The sequence below is a fragment of the Athalia rosae genome, chromosome 2 (genome assembly GCF_917208135.1).
Source record: "Athalia rosae chromosome 2, iyAthRosa1.1, whole genome shotgun sequence".
NCBI lineage: Eukaryota > Metazoa > Arthropoda > Insecta > Hymenoptera > Athaliidae > Athalia > Athalia rosae.
The window spans coordinates 1,431,640-1,448,923 of NC_064027.1; the positions used below are offsets into that span (position 1 = coordinate 1,431,640).

General features: G+C 42.8%; 4 protein-coding genes across 7 annotated transcripts; 2 read left to right on the forward strand and 2 right to left on the reverse strand.

Moving 5' to 3' along the window:
- The first annotated feature begins 60 nt into the window (after window positions 1-60).
- On the forward strand, window positions 61-2,619 carry LOC105691530 (acylglycerol kinase, mitochondrial). Of its 2 annotated transcripts, none has more exons than XM_048651176.1 (8): window positions 61-198; window positions 751-870; window positions 968-1,358; window positions 1,431-1,546; window positions 1,631-1,815; window positions 1,960-2,106; window positions 2,243-2,376; window positions 2,474-2,619. In XM_048651176.1, exons 2-8 carry the CDS (start codon window positions 764-766, stop codon window positions 2,594-2,596), a joined length of 1,203 nt encoding a protein of 400 aa, XP_048507133.1. In that variant the 5' UTR covers window positions 61-198; window positions 751-763; the 3' UTR covers window positions 2,597-2,619. The 2 variants fall into 2 exon arrangements, with proteins under 2 accessions (XP_048507133.1, XP_012265483.2); XM_012410060.3 differs by lacking the exon at window positions 61-198 and adding an exon at window positions 304-615.
- Window positions 2,620-2,718: 99 nt separating this feature from the next.
- LOC105691447 (protein lethal(2)denticleless) lies at window positions 2,719-6,068 on the reverse strand. The gene is made up of 8 exons (XM_012409917.3): window positions 5,929-6,068; window positions 5,480-5,724; window positions 5,206-5,386; window positions 4,878-5,106; window positions 4,590-4,795; window positions 4,304-4,506; window positions 4,021-4,237; window positions 2,719-3,938 (listed from the first exon to the last, which is right to left on the reverse strand). The coding sequence occupies exons 1-8, from the start codon at window positions 5,969-5,971 to the stop codon at window positions 3,241-3,243; spliced, it is 2,022 nt and encodes a 673-aa protein (XP_012265340.2). The 5' UTR covers window positions 5,972-6,068; the 3' UTR covers window positions 2,719-3,240.
- Window positions 6,069-6,338: 270 nt separating this feature from the next.
- On the forward strand, window positions 6,339-10,892 carry LOC105691523. 2 transcript variants are annotated; one of them, XM_025746636.2, is made up of 3 exons: window positions 6,339-6,480; window positions 6,565-6,670; window positions 6,887-10,892. In XM_025746636.2, the coding sequence occupies exons 1-3, from the start codon at window positions 6,398-6,400 to the stop codon at window positions 10,484-10,486; spliced, it is 3,789 nt and encodes a 1,262-aa protein (XP_025602421.2). In that variant the 5' UTR covers window positions 6,339-6,397; the 3' UTR covers window positions 10,487-10,892. The 2 variants fall into 2 exon arrangements, with proteins under 2 accessions (XP_025602421.2, XP_048507132.1); XM_048651175.1 differs by having other exon boundaries at window positions 6,398-6,670.
- Window positions 10,577-12,589, reverse strand: LOC105691416 (putative methyltransferase-like protein 7A). 2 transcript variants are annotated; one of them, XR_007277216.1, is made up of 4 exons: window positions 12,167-12,589; window positions 11,721-11,983; window positions 11,033-11,387; window positions 10,577-10,924 (listed from the first exon to the last, which is right to left on the reverse strand). XR_007277216.1 is itself a non-coding variant. In XM_025746637.2 (3 exons), exons 1-3 carry the CDS (start codon window positions 12,441-12,443, stop codon window positions 11,124-11,126), a joined length of 804 nt encoding a protein of 267 aa, XP_025602422.1. In that variant the 5' UTR covers window positions 12,444-12,589; the 3' UTR covers window positions 10,577-11,123. The 2 variants fall into 2 exon arrangements, 1 of the variants encoding a protein (XP_025602422.1); XM_025746637.2 differs by having other exon boundaries at window positions 10,577-11,387.
- Between the last annotated feature and the right edge of the window lie 4,695 nt (window positions 12,590-17,284).

The following is a 17,284-nucleotide window of genomic DNA, read 5'->3' on the forward strand; positions in this document are numbered from 1 at the left end:
ATAGGTCAGAGATGACGCAACTCGCAAAGCTGTGTCGTTTGACGTCTGGCGTCAGCTGGTCTACTGTGCTTTCTGCATCCGCATGGAACGCGACATGCGCCACAAACGAACGTAGTATTTGTGTTAAAGCTTCCCAACGGCAGATCATAGTTGATCAGGTCCAATATGTCATCATATATTAAACGATCTCCATAATAGGTATGCATTAATTGTTTTTCTCAATCAAAACATGAATCAAAATACAAGTGACCGTAGCCGCGCAGTACTATCCAAGTATCTACTCTTAACGATACTATGTACTATGCGTCTACTGATTGGCCGTAAGTATGAATGGCTCACGGCTTACCAATAGCATCAATGGGACGGTAGGAGGGGGTGACGTTACTAAAGAGTATAGCACGATATACACACTTGGGACACATAGAAGCAATTTAAACGTCAGGGGCCCTATGCCAGCCTCGTCGGCGTTTGAATTCGCACCGTAGAACCAATAAGTTTACCCCTAGTTATGGGGCTAATGAAGTTTTTCAAAGCGTTGAGAAACCATTGGAAGAAATCTACAGTTGCTTTGGCCGCGATATCGTATGGTGTTTCGTACGGCGTGGAACGTTATGAGTAAACATTTTCATGAAATACATATAGTTCCAATTTATACGACAAGAACGTGATATATCCTAACCTATCATAACATAATTTTAATTGAATAATATTGAGTGGCATCTATTAAGAAAGCCTTATTTTTTTGCTAAGGAAAGAGCAGCTTATGCGGAGGTACTGTGAGGATGCTGTCCGGTATGGAGATATGCCGCTGCCTACGCAGCTGAAACCAAGGCATGTCACTGTCATTTTAAATCCAGCCGCCAATAAAAGGTTATACAGAAAAGATTATTCATTGCAACATTTATGAGAATGAAACTTGTCCGTTGATTGATTCATTCAAATCTTGTGCATACTTTGATTATTACAGAAAAGCAAAAGATTTGTTGGAAAAATACTGTGAACCCTTGTTGCATCTGGCTGGGATAGCAGTTACTATAGTTCAGACAGAATCTGAAGGCCAGGCTCGAAGTTTAGTTGAGAAGTACAATACTCAAACAGATGCCCTTATTGTAGCAGGTGGGGATGGCACATTAACGGATGTTGTCACTGGCGTGATGCGGCGATGCAATGCAGATATTAATATTGTTAAAAAATGCCCAATTGGCATTTTGCCTCTTGGACAAACTAACAAAGTTGCCAATTCACTATTCAATGGATATGCAGATTTGCCAGAGATACATGCTATGGCAGAGGCTACAATGGCGATTGTCAGAGGTACTACAAAATTGGTTGATACAATACGGATCGAACCACTTGAGGTAATTATTGGTATCATCGATCATCCCTTTTTACTTTATCAGGCTCAAGATTTTTCGTTTTCAATATTTCAGCAAAATACTGAAAATTCTATTAAACCGGTTTATGCAATTGGCAGTATGGAATGGGGTGCATGGCGTGACGCTTATACCAATATGAACAAATATTGGTACTGGGGATCACTTCGAAGGTAGTTGATAAATCTTATAGAGTTGAATAAGTCTCGTAGAGTCCTCCACGTGTACAGTATATTTTTATTATTTCCAAATTGTAGATATGCTACGTATGTATTCAATGGTTATAAAAATGATCTGAGCTGGGATTGTAAAGCTGATTTGCAATACTCAGATCCCTGTAGCGGATGTTCACGCTGTTGGCAAAAACAACAGAGCAGTCATTTGACTTCAAATGATAGGCGTTGGTGGCATTCTTTCATACCCCAAAGAAATCCATCTACCGGTAATAATTTATTCCTTTGCTTTTGCAATCGGCCGTTGCTATAAACCAACTGGTAGCCAATCTGTCACTTGAAAGATTATAGATTGAATTAATAGTTAGTAAACAACTAGTTCTTCCAACTTGATAATTTCCATCTTGTCTTAGCTCCTGAAATCGATTATAGTAACGTGATAAACGAATCATGTGGAACACTTCATGCAATTCCGATATCCACAACGCAATTAGAAATTGTAACCAGCAACATCGAGCCCAATAGCCCTGAAGCTGCACCGATGATACACCTGCATTTGGGTAAGTAGAAGATGGGATATGGATAATGTATTCAATTTTATCAATTAATGGACATTGATCTTGCATTTGATAAAGTCTGCCTCGAATCATCCATAAATGAAAGAGATTCAGCTAAGATGCGTGTTTGACTTGTTAGGTCCAGCAAACATAAGTTATTTAGATTTTGTAAAGGAGGGATGGAGGCGAGCCAACGGCAACAAAAAGTCTGTCGAACGCACTATAGATGCTAAAGAAATTGAATTACGGCCCCATGAAAGTGTCATAAAGGAGGTTAGTGAAACTAATGAGGAATAAAATATAACCACTATATCTATTAAGACAGCTTGATGAAATGGTGCTTTAAACTTGGATTTCAATTTCATCGTAGGAACAAACCAAGATGTTTTCAATAGATAACGAGGACTTTGAGGTGAAATCGATCAGAGTGAAACTACTGCCGAAAAGTGTAACAATGTTCTGTGCACAGTCTGTAAATAACGCTGTAAGCTAGTATTAATAAAAACTTACCAAGTATTCCTATTGTCCATCTTTCGGCCATTGTAGGTTTTTGATCCTCAAACGGGGCTGATGGTTTGAATGAATAAATATGACAGCATTTTGTGTTTCGGAAATTTCATACAAAAAATAATTTATTACTATTTACACATAATCTGGCACATTTTTCATCTGTTAGTTTCACAGTCTGGAAGGTGCTCATTGTCCAACAGATTCATCTTAAGCATAAATACAGGAAGAGAGCCGCAATACATCTTTTATGAATTAATGCCTATACGTATCCACGTAATCTGCAGTTGCAATAGTTTCTTAGAATTACCTAACATCTAGAGCGACTCGTATAAAGAGAGAGTAAGCAAGTAAAAAAATCAAGGTACAGGCGGAATAATCGATATCGAATGATATGCATCTTCAATAACAAGAGGTAGAAAGATATTTAACTGGTATTATGATAAAAAAACATGGTCAATCATTCTCCTTATCGATCTAAATATCACTTTGTTTGGGAATAAAAAATATGCCGCGAAAAATTTACGTAATACTGCTGATTCCGTACAGAGAAAAAAAAAAAATAGGTGATGTTACGTTTTCGTTTTTTTATACACTGAATTTTACTATCTCTGGTAGCATCTCTTTATCTCAATTCAAAGCTTTTTCCGTTTTGGGTGGTTCGCCATTGCTTGTCGACCTGGAAGGCTGTGATGAAATCAAACTTGTATTTGCACAGCAAAGTTCTTTATCACATTCTCTTCCTGAGATTCGGAAGAAATTTAGGAGAGATACTGAGGGTTCTCTGGCTCTCCGGGGCTCAGTTGATCGGGATCTTCCAGATCGTCGCGCGGGTGTTACAGTTGCCTTTGGACTTGTCAGTTCTGGTATTGCTGTCTTTGTTTTTTGTTCAAACTTTTCTTTCCTCATCTTAGTTAGCCAGTCAATGTTTTCCTTAAATTTTTGTGGCGATATCTGCAGCAAGTGTGGAGCAGTGCCGTCTATCACGTAATTAGGGAGATTCAGAGTTGGAGAAAATGGAGCTTCTACATTTGCGGTAGAAGAACTCGGCCTGGGCTCGTCGGATTCATAGTCAGTGCTTAAACTGAGGACACATTCGCTTCCAGGACTGAATAACCTTCGAGCTCCTCGGTTTTCGAGGTGCGGACGTTTTGCGCTGCCTTCAAAGTTTTCTTCAACCGGCGATAATACAGACTTGAACTTCAACCTCGTATCATCTGCAGACATTTGGGAGTACCGCCTTTTCGCTGATGATGTTATACCTTTTTTTTCATTCGTATCACAAGTTTCAGCAGAGCTAACGGAACTTGGTGGACCTGAAGCCGGACCTGCAGTCATGTCCTTATTTGCATGCATATTCTTGTCGGAATATTTTATTGAAGAGTAATAAGATTTTTCACGAATACTTACCACTGGTACCATCAGATCCGGGCGTGTGTTCTTGATGATGGACCCATCTGCGAGAGGCTGTTGGAGTGGTTTCCAGCCCACCAACAAGATGTCCGAGTGCATCTTCAACTGAAACTGGATTCGCTTCGCCTTGTATTTCGACTTCTGCGTTTTCACCTTTGTGCTCTAAACCCACACGCCATATTCTGTGTCTCGAATCATCGGAGCAAGTAACTATCTGTGAGAAAATTTCATTTTCTCATGACAATTAAACATAAACTAATGGTTGACGACATTTGAATACCTTTGTTTCGCCGATACCACACCATGCAATGCAAGTTACTTCTGCGGTATGACCTGAAAGTTTCACTAACGGTCGTCCTGGTCTGCCAGTGTGCCAAATGTATGCCAACTCATCGCTCGATCCACTAGCTAGATAACTACCATCAGGGCTAAGACAAGATTTCACGTAGAATGTAGAATTTTGATGTCCATAGTATTCTCCAACTGTAGTAGCAAAACTTATTATTCACCCAATCAAGGTCTGTTATGACTGCGCCACTGTACGTAGATGATTGTTGAAGACTTACCAGGTTTGGGATTATACGTGGCTATATTGTAAGCATATATAATGTTATCCATGCAACTGGCATAGAGAATGAGTCTAGCTGGGCATATAAGCAGCGAAGTGAAGCCATTTCTAGTACTCCTGCCCGCGTGGTGAAGGACGTTTTTTGCTACAGGGTCTCTTTTATGGGATGAATAATTTTTTCGAAGGTCCCATACTTTTATTACTCTGAAAATTGGAATGATTATGATCAGTATTGAATAAAAAATCGTTTCAATACTCAGTATCACAGAGAAGTTATATAATATACCCATCTCCTGCGGCGCAAGAAATCAGTGTGAAATCATCTTGGAATACAAGACTTGTGATGCTGTGGTTGCGAGAAGCTTGTGTGTGACTTCGTCGCGACTTTGTTCCGTTTGAAGATACTGCGCTGTGCGAGTTATATATGCAGTTATCTGGTCTGGGGAAGTTTGTATGGTTTGCTCTGATATCCCACACCATAATCGCACCATCTCTCGCTCCCGTTGCAAATACAGCTGTTCAATAATCAGACTTTACATTTACTGACCTTTAATTCAATGTACTTAGAATAGAAAAATTCTTTCTAACATGTGTTCCGAATAGTTATTAGTTACCTTTATCGTGTTGACGAAAAACTGCAGTTTTTACACTGCGGGTATGAGCTTGAAAGATATCAATTTGTTTAACTTGGGTTTGAGAAACGTCCCAGAGTCTTGCAGTGTGGTCACCAGATGCAGTGACAAGCTGCATCTCGCCTGGCATCCACGCAATATCAAAAATGGCATTGTAATGGGCCTGCGAAAGCAGAGAGTGACACCTAACTTCGATCAATCTATGACATGATGAGTAATCTAAATTCAATCAAGTAACTTCACTGCAAATGCATACCTGCGTTCCTTCCAATCGTTCGTTAAAAGTCCCACAAACCGCTGTGTTTTGCAGAGCAATTTTTCCATCTTCGTTTGCCAGTGCAAGCACATGCTCGTAGTTTTGAGTAGTGCTAAATTTACATGCGAATACTGGTGGCTCAGGATTAAAGTCCGGTCCATCGACGCTCGGCGATATTCCACAGTACACATCATGTCGATAACATTTCAGACGACGCAATGCGATATCATAGTCAATTACTGTTCCTGAAACCCGTTTGTTGAAATTAATGAGAGTGATAAAAAGATGTTCAAAGTTTCACCGATTAGTGATGATGCATGCAATTGCACAAATTACGTGTTGCAAATTCGAGTGTACGCCGACTAGCGAACCAAGGTTATAGTCGTTAATACTGAAATCCCATGAATTGTACGTTATAATACGGTAGATTAATCGGTCTCGAAGCTTACCGAAGCCTTCCTGACGACTGGTGATCGCAGAAACCACATTCATTATGCACTAATCCTGATGAAGTAACAATACACGAATCAAATTTATAGGAAAATGTTTACATCTTAGCAGATAAACGCGGGAGATTCCGTTTTCAGCGTTCCCGTCACATTTCGGTCCTTATGATGTTCCGCCTATTCCATCACTTGGAAAAATTTTGGCGCGAATTGTGTACGTCTGCGCATTTTCTTGTGTATAGTTTTCACCCATGCGTTTTTCGAAGTATAAACATTCGATATCTCGTTCCTACTTGTGGCACGGAGAAATGAGGCTTTTGGCAATTCTTCAGACAACGTAGCATACCAAACACTGATTCCAAGTGTCAGCGTTCAGCGCTATTCTTGTGCATCAGTCACGTAGTTGACAATTTTTATTTATTTGATCGGTATTTTTATTGGACGAAGTAACATCTTGCATCGAATATTATGAATGCATCGTTACAAAATGAAAGACGTCGACGATTCACTTAACACCAGCGTTCTGTCTAAATCTTACAGACAAGGAATGAGAAGGTTAAATTTGATTTTGAGGTTACGTTTTTTAATACCGAATTTCATTCGGAAGCCTAGGAAAATAATAATACATATTGCTCGTAGACTGGCTGGTGATTCAAACAGGGATGAAGATACCTTTCAAATCTCAAGAAAGATCATTGAGAACCGTGAGAAGTCTTGGTCGATACTATTTGACAAATTCTCAGAGGTGATTTGTTCATTATTCAGCTAATTTTACCCTTTCATTCGGACTTGCATAATACATCTGGTTTTTTATGATGACCAATGATCAGACCAGATTGGGTGTCTCAATGTACTTGATATAGATCCTTATTTATTATGCATAATGAATAACTGTGTTCATATACCTTAGCAATCCTCAAGAATCTCTCTTAATCTCTGCAATCTTCTTACTATTCCATAGATCTCAGATGACCTGGAATTAAATCTTCAGACACTAAGACCTGATACTCTATCGGAACAATCAGATAAATCCGAAACAGATATCTCTGAATTTCGTGTTCCAATTCGCAAATCCATGGCTCAGCTGCAGCACTGGGTAAACACTGGCAAGGCTCCTTGCCAGTTAACCGAGGTTGAAGAAAGCTACATAGATGACGTAGTCTCATCTTTACACCGATCAATCAGCATTGAATCAAGTGACTCAAAAGAAACAGTTTCAATAAGTGAGAGTGAGTTGTCGGACCCAAATTTGTTGGACCCTCATTCTTCTTTTGCTATGAACCCGCTGAAAAAAGTTAACAATAGGCAAGACTCATTTGATGGATCTTCAGACAGTTCTGTGGATACAACCACCTATATAAAGAGAAATACAAGTGTGACGAAGAAAACTGTCAACTTATCAAACAATGGCAGAGTCATTCAATCGGGTCATTCACGTAAATCAGAGTTATCCTGTGAGAACTTATTACAATCACCTTGGTCTGGAGTGGTTTCCAAAGATCTCTCGTATGGAACAGTATCTATTGGCAAAAATATCGTCAGAGGGATTGGAGATAAAAATGAGGAATTGCATTCTTTAATCGATAAGTCCGTTTCTAGGAATATGAGTAGTCCAGACAATAACATTAGTTGTAATGATGTGGAGGCTGTTGGAAAACGGTTACAATCTACTGTGCATGAAAATTCAGACGTTGAATTCCAGTCCCAAAACTCTGACATCAGCCTGCCAACGAAAAGCACGAAGGATCGTGACAATCTAGAGCAATCAAATACAACTGCTGATCCCTTAAATGATGCTAGTGTGCTTGCAGAAAATTGTCTGCAGGGACGGAGAAAATTGTACACTAAGGACACTTGTTTGACCGATATAAAGTTTTCCAAATTTCACACCAAGTCTCGTAGGTCTCGGTCCATTCAGATAAAACACCCTGCACTTCTTACTCCTGTAAGCGTAAAAAGATCTAAATTCAAACCACGGTTATTGACAACGCAAAGGTGCCCACGCGGCAAGAAGTCAAGAAATTTTTCATTGAATTTGAATGTGACCAAGCCTGTATTATCGGGAAAGAAATCTCTGGAAGATTCAGTGAAATTGCCTAAAAAAGTCAAAATTTCTGAAATGCCAAGAGGTTGCAGTAATCAATGTGTTGTCGCTGAAGCTGGAAATATAAGAGAAATGACCAATGTCGATGCTCAGCTTGATCAAGTTGATTCGAAATCGACAACCTCACCAGGTGGCCAGAAAATCGGTACTTCCATTTCTTCTCCTCTAATAGATTCCAACGGTGTATCAAGTATTATTGATGATAAGATACTTGAGGATCCTAAAAATCAAGTCACAGTCATCCCAGTAAATAAGCTCCCGAACCAGTCCGCCCGCTTGGACATTTCAATGCTCGGTGACAAAGAGCTCAGCAATGATTGCAGAAATTTCTTATCATCTGATCATCAAGTTTCGATTTGCGAATCCTTGCCCAACTCATCATGTACATTGACTAGGGCGAAACTGCAGAATATTATACATGCTAAAAGAAATTTATGCAAAACGGATTTACAGTCGTCTGATAATAAATCGGACGCTTCTGATAATAGTGGCTTGAGCATAACACCTCAGCCTAATTTTGAAAGTCACAACACCTCTAAGACATTGAACAGGTCGAGTAGGGCCGACTACAGCATTAACAGTGTACAACTTTCAGCGCAGTTTCAACCAATTGTTGTTTTGCACGATTTCTTACACCTGAAAAGTTGCTGTGGCGAACTAGAAAGAAAAAACAACAAGCAATGGTTGAATAGACAGGGTGATGCCGAAAATTCAAACCCCAATACTTTGGATTCCGACCAGCTAGCACAGCAGAGAGAGAGTTCTTCTGAACATTCGGTTAGTAAAGAAAACATTATTTTACAATCACCAAATACTTTGGATTCCGACCAGCTAGCACAGCAGAGAGAGAGTTCTTCTGAACATTCGGTTAGTAGAGAAAACATTATTTTACAATCACCACACATCCAAACTTCTGTAGAGAAGATACTGAAAATGGACGATAAATTAAACCCCCAGAAAAACAGAGCAGAAGTAATTATAACGAAATGTAAAATTAAAAATGACAATAAAAAAAAAGAGATGACGAGTCTTTGTGAAATTACCTCCGTTGAAAATGCAAAGAACACCGTGCTAGGTTCAACTTCAGACACTATCTCGCCAATTTCTCCTCGGACATTGAAACCTTCATTTACTGCAGGAATTAATCACACACAGAAAAAAGAACCACCTATTAAAAGGCATACCTCATCGGTCACATTTGCCGACGCTAGTTGTAATTGGGAGTCAATATTCGTTCCCACATCTTCAGATGAGGATGACGCTGTTATAAAACTGAACAAAACTTGGAAAAAACGAGTATCGAGACGAAAAGAGGCGGGGATCCAACAAACCAATAGTGCAAGGTTGACCGCAACTAAGCATCTGAAGGATTCTACTTTACAACCAGCGAGCATGCTTCAGAGCTCAATGTCTGTTAAAAAATCTTTTTCTATTGTATCGAGCTGTTCCGAAGATGAAAATAATATTAAAGATCGAGCGGATATGATCCCCAGGTCGACCAGGCTTCAAAGGAAATATCTCGAGAAAACCAAACGGAGAGATATTTTGAAATCTAGGCTGACAATATGCTCGCCAATAGATGAGCGCATTGATAAATCAGAAAGAATGATAGTCAATAATGGAATATTGGAATCCCCATCAACTGGTATAATCACACGTTTACGTAGAAAAAAAAGTAAAAAATCAATGGAATTATCTACGGCGTCTTTTCCATCAGCTCAAAGTGAAGTCGATGCAGAAACTCACAGCTACACAGAGCCACGAATAGGAGTAATGCAAATTCCAAATGACTCAGAAGTAGGTGTTTGTAGCAAACCCAACAGAACTGAGCTCTGTGAGTCAAATCATTCGGTAACAGAAAATGAAGTTCTGAAAACTCCAGTTCACCGGACATTGGAATATTCTCCAAATAAATCTGATGATACTTCGAGGATTAATCCTAGATTGGAAGATGCTACTTGCAGCGGGCTGAAGATCATTTTACCAAGATGTAGGAGTCCAAAAAATTTGCTCGACAAATCAGGGACATCTTCAGAAAGTGAACAGACGAAACCTCCGCTAAAAATTTCTAGAGCACGCGCTAGAATCTCTTCAACCTCTACCGATGAAACGGAACGTAAACAAGAAGAAAAAAACGGCTTGGTAGTTAGGCGGGTACCCGACTACAAATATAAAAGAAAACAAAAGTTCGAATCCATGACTGTCCGAAAACATATCTCGCTCATTGATAAGTCTTCTGACGATGATGATGCAGCATTCCCTTCTAACTCCAAGGATTATACATGCACTGTTTCTCTTGGGGAAAATGTGTCGCGACCAAATGAGAAGAGGAATGTGACAGCTATAAGCGACGCTTCTAAATCCTTTCCGAAAAAGCATCGGAGAAAGACGCGCACAAATTCGACTGTTGTTTTTAGGACGAAAGAATATTGGGAATCAGATTCTGATAATATGTAACTTAGAGGCTAATGTATTAAATTATTTCAACATGTAGATATAAAATGATGTGTAAAAATTTTGTAAAGTGGACGACGATAATACCATGGATATGTAATACCTTTTTATTGTTGAGATTTATATAATTCGCGGTAGGGCAATTAAGTCGCTACACGTTAATTATAGTAAATTTCGGGTCTCATCACCTGCATTGTATAGAGAACAATTCTAATTCACTTCGGGTAAAGTGCATAGTAAAATTATCTATAGGTATTGTTAATTCTATTCATTAATCGTAGTCAAAGTCGCATTAATTTATAATTATCATAAGAAATAATATCAATTTGGTATTATACAGAAATTGCTCTCTAGTGTCGGAGATCCAAAGTGATCAAAGTTTACGAATAAAATCAGTTCAAGTTGGAAATTACTCACATTTTCTCCGCATTTTTTCTATTCCCTTAAAAATATTCTCCCCGTCAAAAAATTCTTGTGCAGGTGATCATTTGGTTTTCGTACTGAATATATGGAGAATAATAAATGGCACGAATATTAACGAAAAAAAAAAATCCAATTCGGTTATAAGAAGTTAATCGCATTGATTTATCGTATAAGATCCTGATTGGGAAGTCAGCTATTAACTAGTTATTATGATCGCTTATCGGATCGCCGTGCCGATAATATGATGTCGGGTAAGCGCCAAATGATGGGGTCGAGAGGTATCACCATGCAGGGCCGCTCTTCGCCAGGTAACTTGCTCGAAGCCGGCCATTTCAATGCTCGGAATTGGATCAAAATCCGGTCTACACCCGCCGTAAAGCGATGGCCAGATTCCAGACCGAGACCAGAACATCTGTAGCCAGCGAATCAGGGTTCCCTGTCTGGGGTCAGGCGTGTGTTCCATAAAAAAATACGTCCCCCCCTGATTCGAAAATGGCAAAAAACTGTTCATGAGGGACTGACGACTGAGCAAATAAAATAAACGATCGGAACAGTGACATGATGACGAAGATGATCAGCGGAGCTATTTGCTTGTGATAATTCTACGTGCAGTTTCGCGCGGATCGCGGTAATACTATGATAATGCATGTACGGGCTGAGTATGAGTTCTTTAAAATTCTCGAACTAACAATAAGTGAGACCGAAATATTGAATGTACGTTTAGTGGCGAGCTATCGATATATCAAGTAAATGTTTTACACAGATACCATACAATACGTATACGGGGTATTCGTATTAATTTGATAATTCTGACCTGTACGAGAACCCGTCGAATTTCACGAAGAACAGCCGCGGGTGATTCTACGGAGCACAAAGTCCTGGTTGTGACAACCGCGTCGACACTCCCCGAGGGTATGGTTTGTCCCAGACGACTTCCATCTCCAACGATCGTCTGTTCTACGAATATGTGTCGGAAACGCCAGGCGTTCTCATCGTGGAAGAGGTGGTCGGCTAATCTCTTGTTCAAATCCACCCCCACCAAGTGGCAGTCATCGGGATAAAACGCTATGTTTTCTCCTGCAATCGAAAGAAACGCGTCTATAGGGAGGCAAAAAATACATTGTTTCTCGTAACGCGTAGCAGAGTTACTATTCGCCCTGTCGAGAATTAGAAATTTCTTGTTTTTGTGTTCGGTTGAAAAAATATTGCGAGCATCTTAATCAATGTTCTTCCGAGCTTCGGAAAAGCTTCCCCGCGGACCTGTCTTGACTCCGATCTCAAGGATACGGATCCGTCCGACATCCCGGAGGGTTTCGTCGGCGGAAATCAGGCAGTGCAGAGGCTCGAAGAGACGTCGTTTGTGGAAAGCTGCAAGGTCCGAACATTCTACCTCGAAACCGATCAGGTAATCGCGATACCAGGACTCGCGCATCTTTGGCCATCGTGACGCCATCCAAAATACGATCGCGAGGATAGCGAGAAGCGCGACCCCGTAACGTGCACCCAAATCCCTGATCCACAAATCGTTGTAGCTCATGTCTGGTCCGTTACTTTTACCCCCAGCCTATAATGAGATTTGTTTTTCGCTAGAAATCGATTCGACCGTGTAATATGCGGTACACATATTCAATAAGAGTGGACCGTACGGTACCTCGGTTCGCGGCCCGAAGTAAACTGTCCGTTTTAATCGCTACTATGTCGACCCGGGCCACCCGGCCGACCCGGTTTTATTTATATCGCGCGTTTATTGACTCACAGACGACGACACTATCTCACCGGATAAGATATGAGCGCCCCCAAGAAACCGTACCTCGTTATACTTTTGCGCGCATTATTTTATACCCTACGACCATCAATTATGCGTGACTAGTAGTCAGCTATGAGATAACGTTTGCGACGATCAAATATGGTGGCTACGGATCGATAGACATGGCAATGGTATGAATCGCGGATTCGAACACCTCGTAGGGACATGTATAGGAATACATTCGAAGTCCGCATGGCGGATGACTGTAAGTTTACGCGATGCAAGTAATCGGAGGCAGAGCTGCTATACAGGGTCTATACCGGAGGGGGTTCGAGTGGTGACATGTGTCCGCGTTATTATAGCTGCTTCCAAACTTTTACAAAACCGATGACAAACGACATTCGATGGTGATTCCGATGATGACGGCAGACGTCGAACATGGCAGTTTGATCGTTGTGAATGTAACAAGCCAGGTGTAACGCCATTGTTTTATCCCCGCAGCACATGTACCTATACACATCGCGTATATCGTTGTGTCATAGTCGGTGTTGCACCGATGCCCGTTACGTTCCGAGGCCAAGCGTTATTACGGCAACCCCCCGTTTCTGATCACGAATCGATCGCATCGAATGAAAAATTTCAGCCCGCAGATCGGCGGCGTCGAAAATAAAAAAGAGATCCGTGGAGAAATTGGAAAATAGCGGTTGGAAGTATTTCACGTGTTACGTACGTACCACGGTGACCGCGTAGCTGCCCCTTCTCCGTATATCCGGGGCTTTGGAAACTTGAGAACGGGGCATGGGGGGCAGAAAAATATTTCACGGTAAAACATTTAACGAAGCGGGGATCAGTCGAGTGAATCGCGTGATTCCCGCGTCGTTGCCCTTCTGCGTATATGTATACCCGTTGCCCGTACCACTTGCTGGAGGCGCGGAGCGCACCCCGAGCCCACCGATCAGCCCTATTCTTTTGTGCGGATCGAGTCAACTAAAGAGTGACCACAAACAACGGAATCGTACGAATTAGGAGGCTAAACGGTCCCCGGTAAGAGATGATCGCGCCAAATAATCGGGTGCACCCCGGACGTTTATATACGCGCAACACTGCACGCCGCATAGAAACGGGATTCAATTCAAAGTCACATCGCCGATCACGAAGGCGTTTTGTTTTCGGAATCTGGGCGGGGAGGGCAGTCCTGCTTTGGTAATGGGTCGCTGACTTGGAGAATAATCGTCAATACCTGAGATGTATTTCGTGCAGCCATCTGACTTGGAATAAATATATATACCAATCTTTATGGTGTAAGTATTATAGGTACATGCGTATGTGTACACACACCTGTGATGAGGCGCAATGTACGTACAGCACGTATATTTATAATAACCGCCGTAAACTTTCGTTGCCTTTGCACGGTCTATCATATCGCGGTCCCATGGTATTGCATCTGCACCTGCGGGTACAGGATTCGATTGTGGAAACCGCCGAGCGTTCTACGATCCATGGACCATGATTTTCTCACGTTTGGGAACTCGACGGAACGTCGGCTTGTGAAAATTCATCGTATCCCCCGTGAAGCGAAACGGTGCGCGATCGGACGATCGGGTGAGTGGACCGAACTTGATCAGTTCAATTTCCCCCTTATTTTCTGCTAGAATCTTCCGTTCACCGTCTCTCCATGTCTCGGATATCCACAGACTCATTGGCATCGCACTTTCGAAGGCATACGGGTACGTTGTAGGTATATAAAAGACGGGATGTCGTATATACCCACGGAGTTAAAGGACATTGGAATATCTACACATGGGGTTGTTGAACATCGGCACATGCCGCGGTGGGGGTTCGCGTGTCGATTGACCGAGGTGAGCGGGCGACAGCCGGTACAATTAGCCGCTCTAAATGTCGCCACACTTCGTTCGATCGTTCGCGATGCAAAAGGGCGCATGCCATGGGGTTGTTGTGCGGATAGGTATACATATATACGAAAACGGACCCCGTCACAGCGGTCTGCGGGTGCCTCTGGACGAGGGCACCATCTGGTGTGTACCGTGTCGCCGGGTGCTCGACGCGCGTGATGCGCGGATATAATTGAGGCGGTCGAGAGCTCTACGTGTAGATAATGAGACGTTGTAACGATGGGAGAAAAAAATAATCAGTCGACAAAATTAAAACGATCGGGAGTCGTATTGTATAGTCGTCGATCGACGATTTTCTTCGTCGTTCGTCGACGCGATCGTTCCGCCGTGGCGCGGTGCATTATTATTGAAGTATATGGGGGGGGGAGGAAATTCGCCTCCTCGGTTACTTCTGGGCGTTGGGAAGCATCAGCAGATTTTACCGGATCGCCCACGTTTAAAACTGGAACGGGCCCCGGGAGACTGTGTCGGGCGAGGGGCAGAAGCCCCCCTCGCTCACCTACAGCACCATCTTATTTCGGAGCACGAAGCGGTTGCACACTTTATCATCGTGATCTCAAAAGGGTGAAAAGTGTCGAAAAACGATCATTCTCCTCCTCCAGTACGTGGAGATTCCGGTCCAATTGCTAGCAGAGCCTGGCTAGTAGTAAGTTGAACGAATGGCAAAATATCAGGTGCATTTTGTATACAGTATACGAAATTAAGCGATGTTGACCGATTTCCATACACATATGCATATGTGCGGAAGGATTTCCAGATGATTCCGGTGTTGAAGGCGTGTTGATGTCCAGGCGGGTATGGGTTGCGAGCTGCGGCTGCACTTTGCACGATCGAACGTGTAAAGATGGGCGTGTATATAGAGAAGTCTTACGAGGGTCGGGGGACGTGATACGAAGGTATATGTAATCAGAGGGGTGTGTATGACCGACGTAATACAGTGTATCGCGGGCGAGTAAGGGAGTACCGCGGGTGCTCGATGGAGAAAGACGTCGTTGGTTGAGAGTAGCTAGCATTGTCTCCATTGTTGGCGAACTCCAATCAATATTTTCACAATATGGCGGCATTGTCCGGGACACGAGCGTGGAGCGCCCAGGCCGAGGAGAGTCCTCGACGTCTTCGTGACTCCCGGCTACGGGCTACCCACCTCTTTCCACGAACTTCTCGCACACCGAGCAGCTCCGCAAGCATTTTAAAAATAACTTCCGCCACTACTTGACGCCCCTGCACCGCATCGACGCCCCCGCGCACCCCTTTCGACGTCCACTCGACGTTTTTCTCGGCGAGAGAGATCGTCGTCGTCGTCGAGAGGAGAGAGGAGAGAGAAAAAGGTGGAGAAAATTTGTAGAAATTGCAAGAACGAAAAATTTGTTGACTATACATCATTGTCAGAGGTACCTAACGGGTAATACGTATACGCGTTCATTTACATCTGGATCGATGGGAGACGAGAAACTCGGATAAAGAAAACGTATGGCCATACGTGCAACGAGGAGCGAACCGAGTCGAATTCGACCGACACGGTGTACGTCGTATAACCGCTTTATACATTGCCGAGTCGCTTTCAAATTCAATGGTGCTTGAATTCGGTCTTTTTTTCTTTTGACAGGGCGACTACCATTGCCATATCGACCGCGAAGAAAAACCAACTGAAAAGGGTCAGTCGTGCTCACGTATGATAATTCTACCGAGCCGTATGGACCCACCTAGTTCTACCTGAACTATTAACATACACCCACTCGCTACTCGCGCGGATATACCCTACCTCGCGTATTTCGATGCGAAGGAACACGTTCGACTAGACGTTTCAATGGGTACGGTGTTTTCAATAATTTCTCTCAACGTTCAATTAACTCTACGGCTGACAAGATGAATCCGATTACAACGGGACTCCTGAAAAGACACTGGCAATTTTCATCGTCGAGGGTAGAGTCGAATATCGTCTCATTGCCGAGCGAAGGTCGATACCGGGGGGTTCGGGAGGAGGGAGGAGGGAGGAAGGTAAAACTACGGCCCTCGCGTGCCAGCTTCGAAGATTCTGGAGCTCCGAGGGTGCGCCAAGTCTCGTGCGCGTCCTTCGGACATTGTCAGTCACACATAGCTACGTAAGTAGGTATTACGGTGAAATGTCGGGCGATTGTCGCATAGATGCGGATCGTAAATCAGCTCTAGTTTCGTCACCCGCTGCTCTTCGGCATATCGGACTACAGTCGGCCTTCTCAGCTTCGCACATCTTCGCAACCCCCGGCGTACCCGGCTACTTATACATCGTTCCCTGCATTTTCCGCCGCACGATCCACCAGTCGAACAGCTCTCGCGTTGCCAGTCGCAATCCGTCCCATTGTCACCCATTGCGACTTGTTGACGAAACCTCGTTGTTGTCGACGGTACTTAATGCCTTTATTAGTTTACGATGTTATAAATTACCACCGGTACTCTCCGCTTGTGTTTATATTGTACAGGGATCACGCGACCGTCGACGTGCCCGACTATGATGACATTTATTTCACCTTCAAACGCAAATTCCGACTCCGAGGAAAACTTTAGATACACGTATATGACGACGCACACGTCCTTCGAACTGGGATCTGAAGTACCGGGACTACTTTTGCTCCTCTGGGCTCTGAGAGTGAAGGAATGTAAGGGTAGAGTAACGTCAAGAGCCGTGAGTACATGAGGTTGCGGTAAGCGAGCAAAGTAATAAAATTCGTCGAGTCGTCT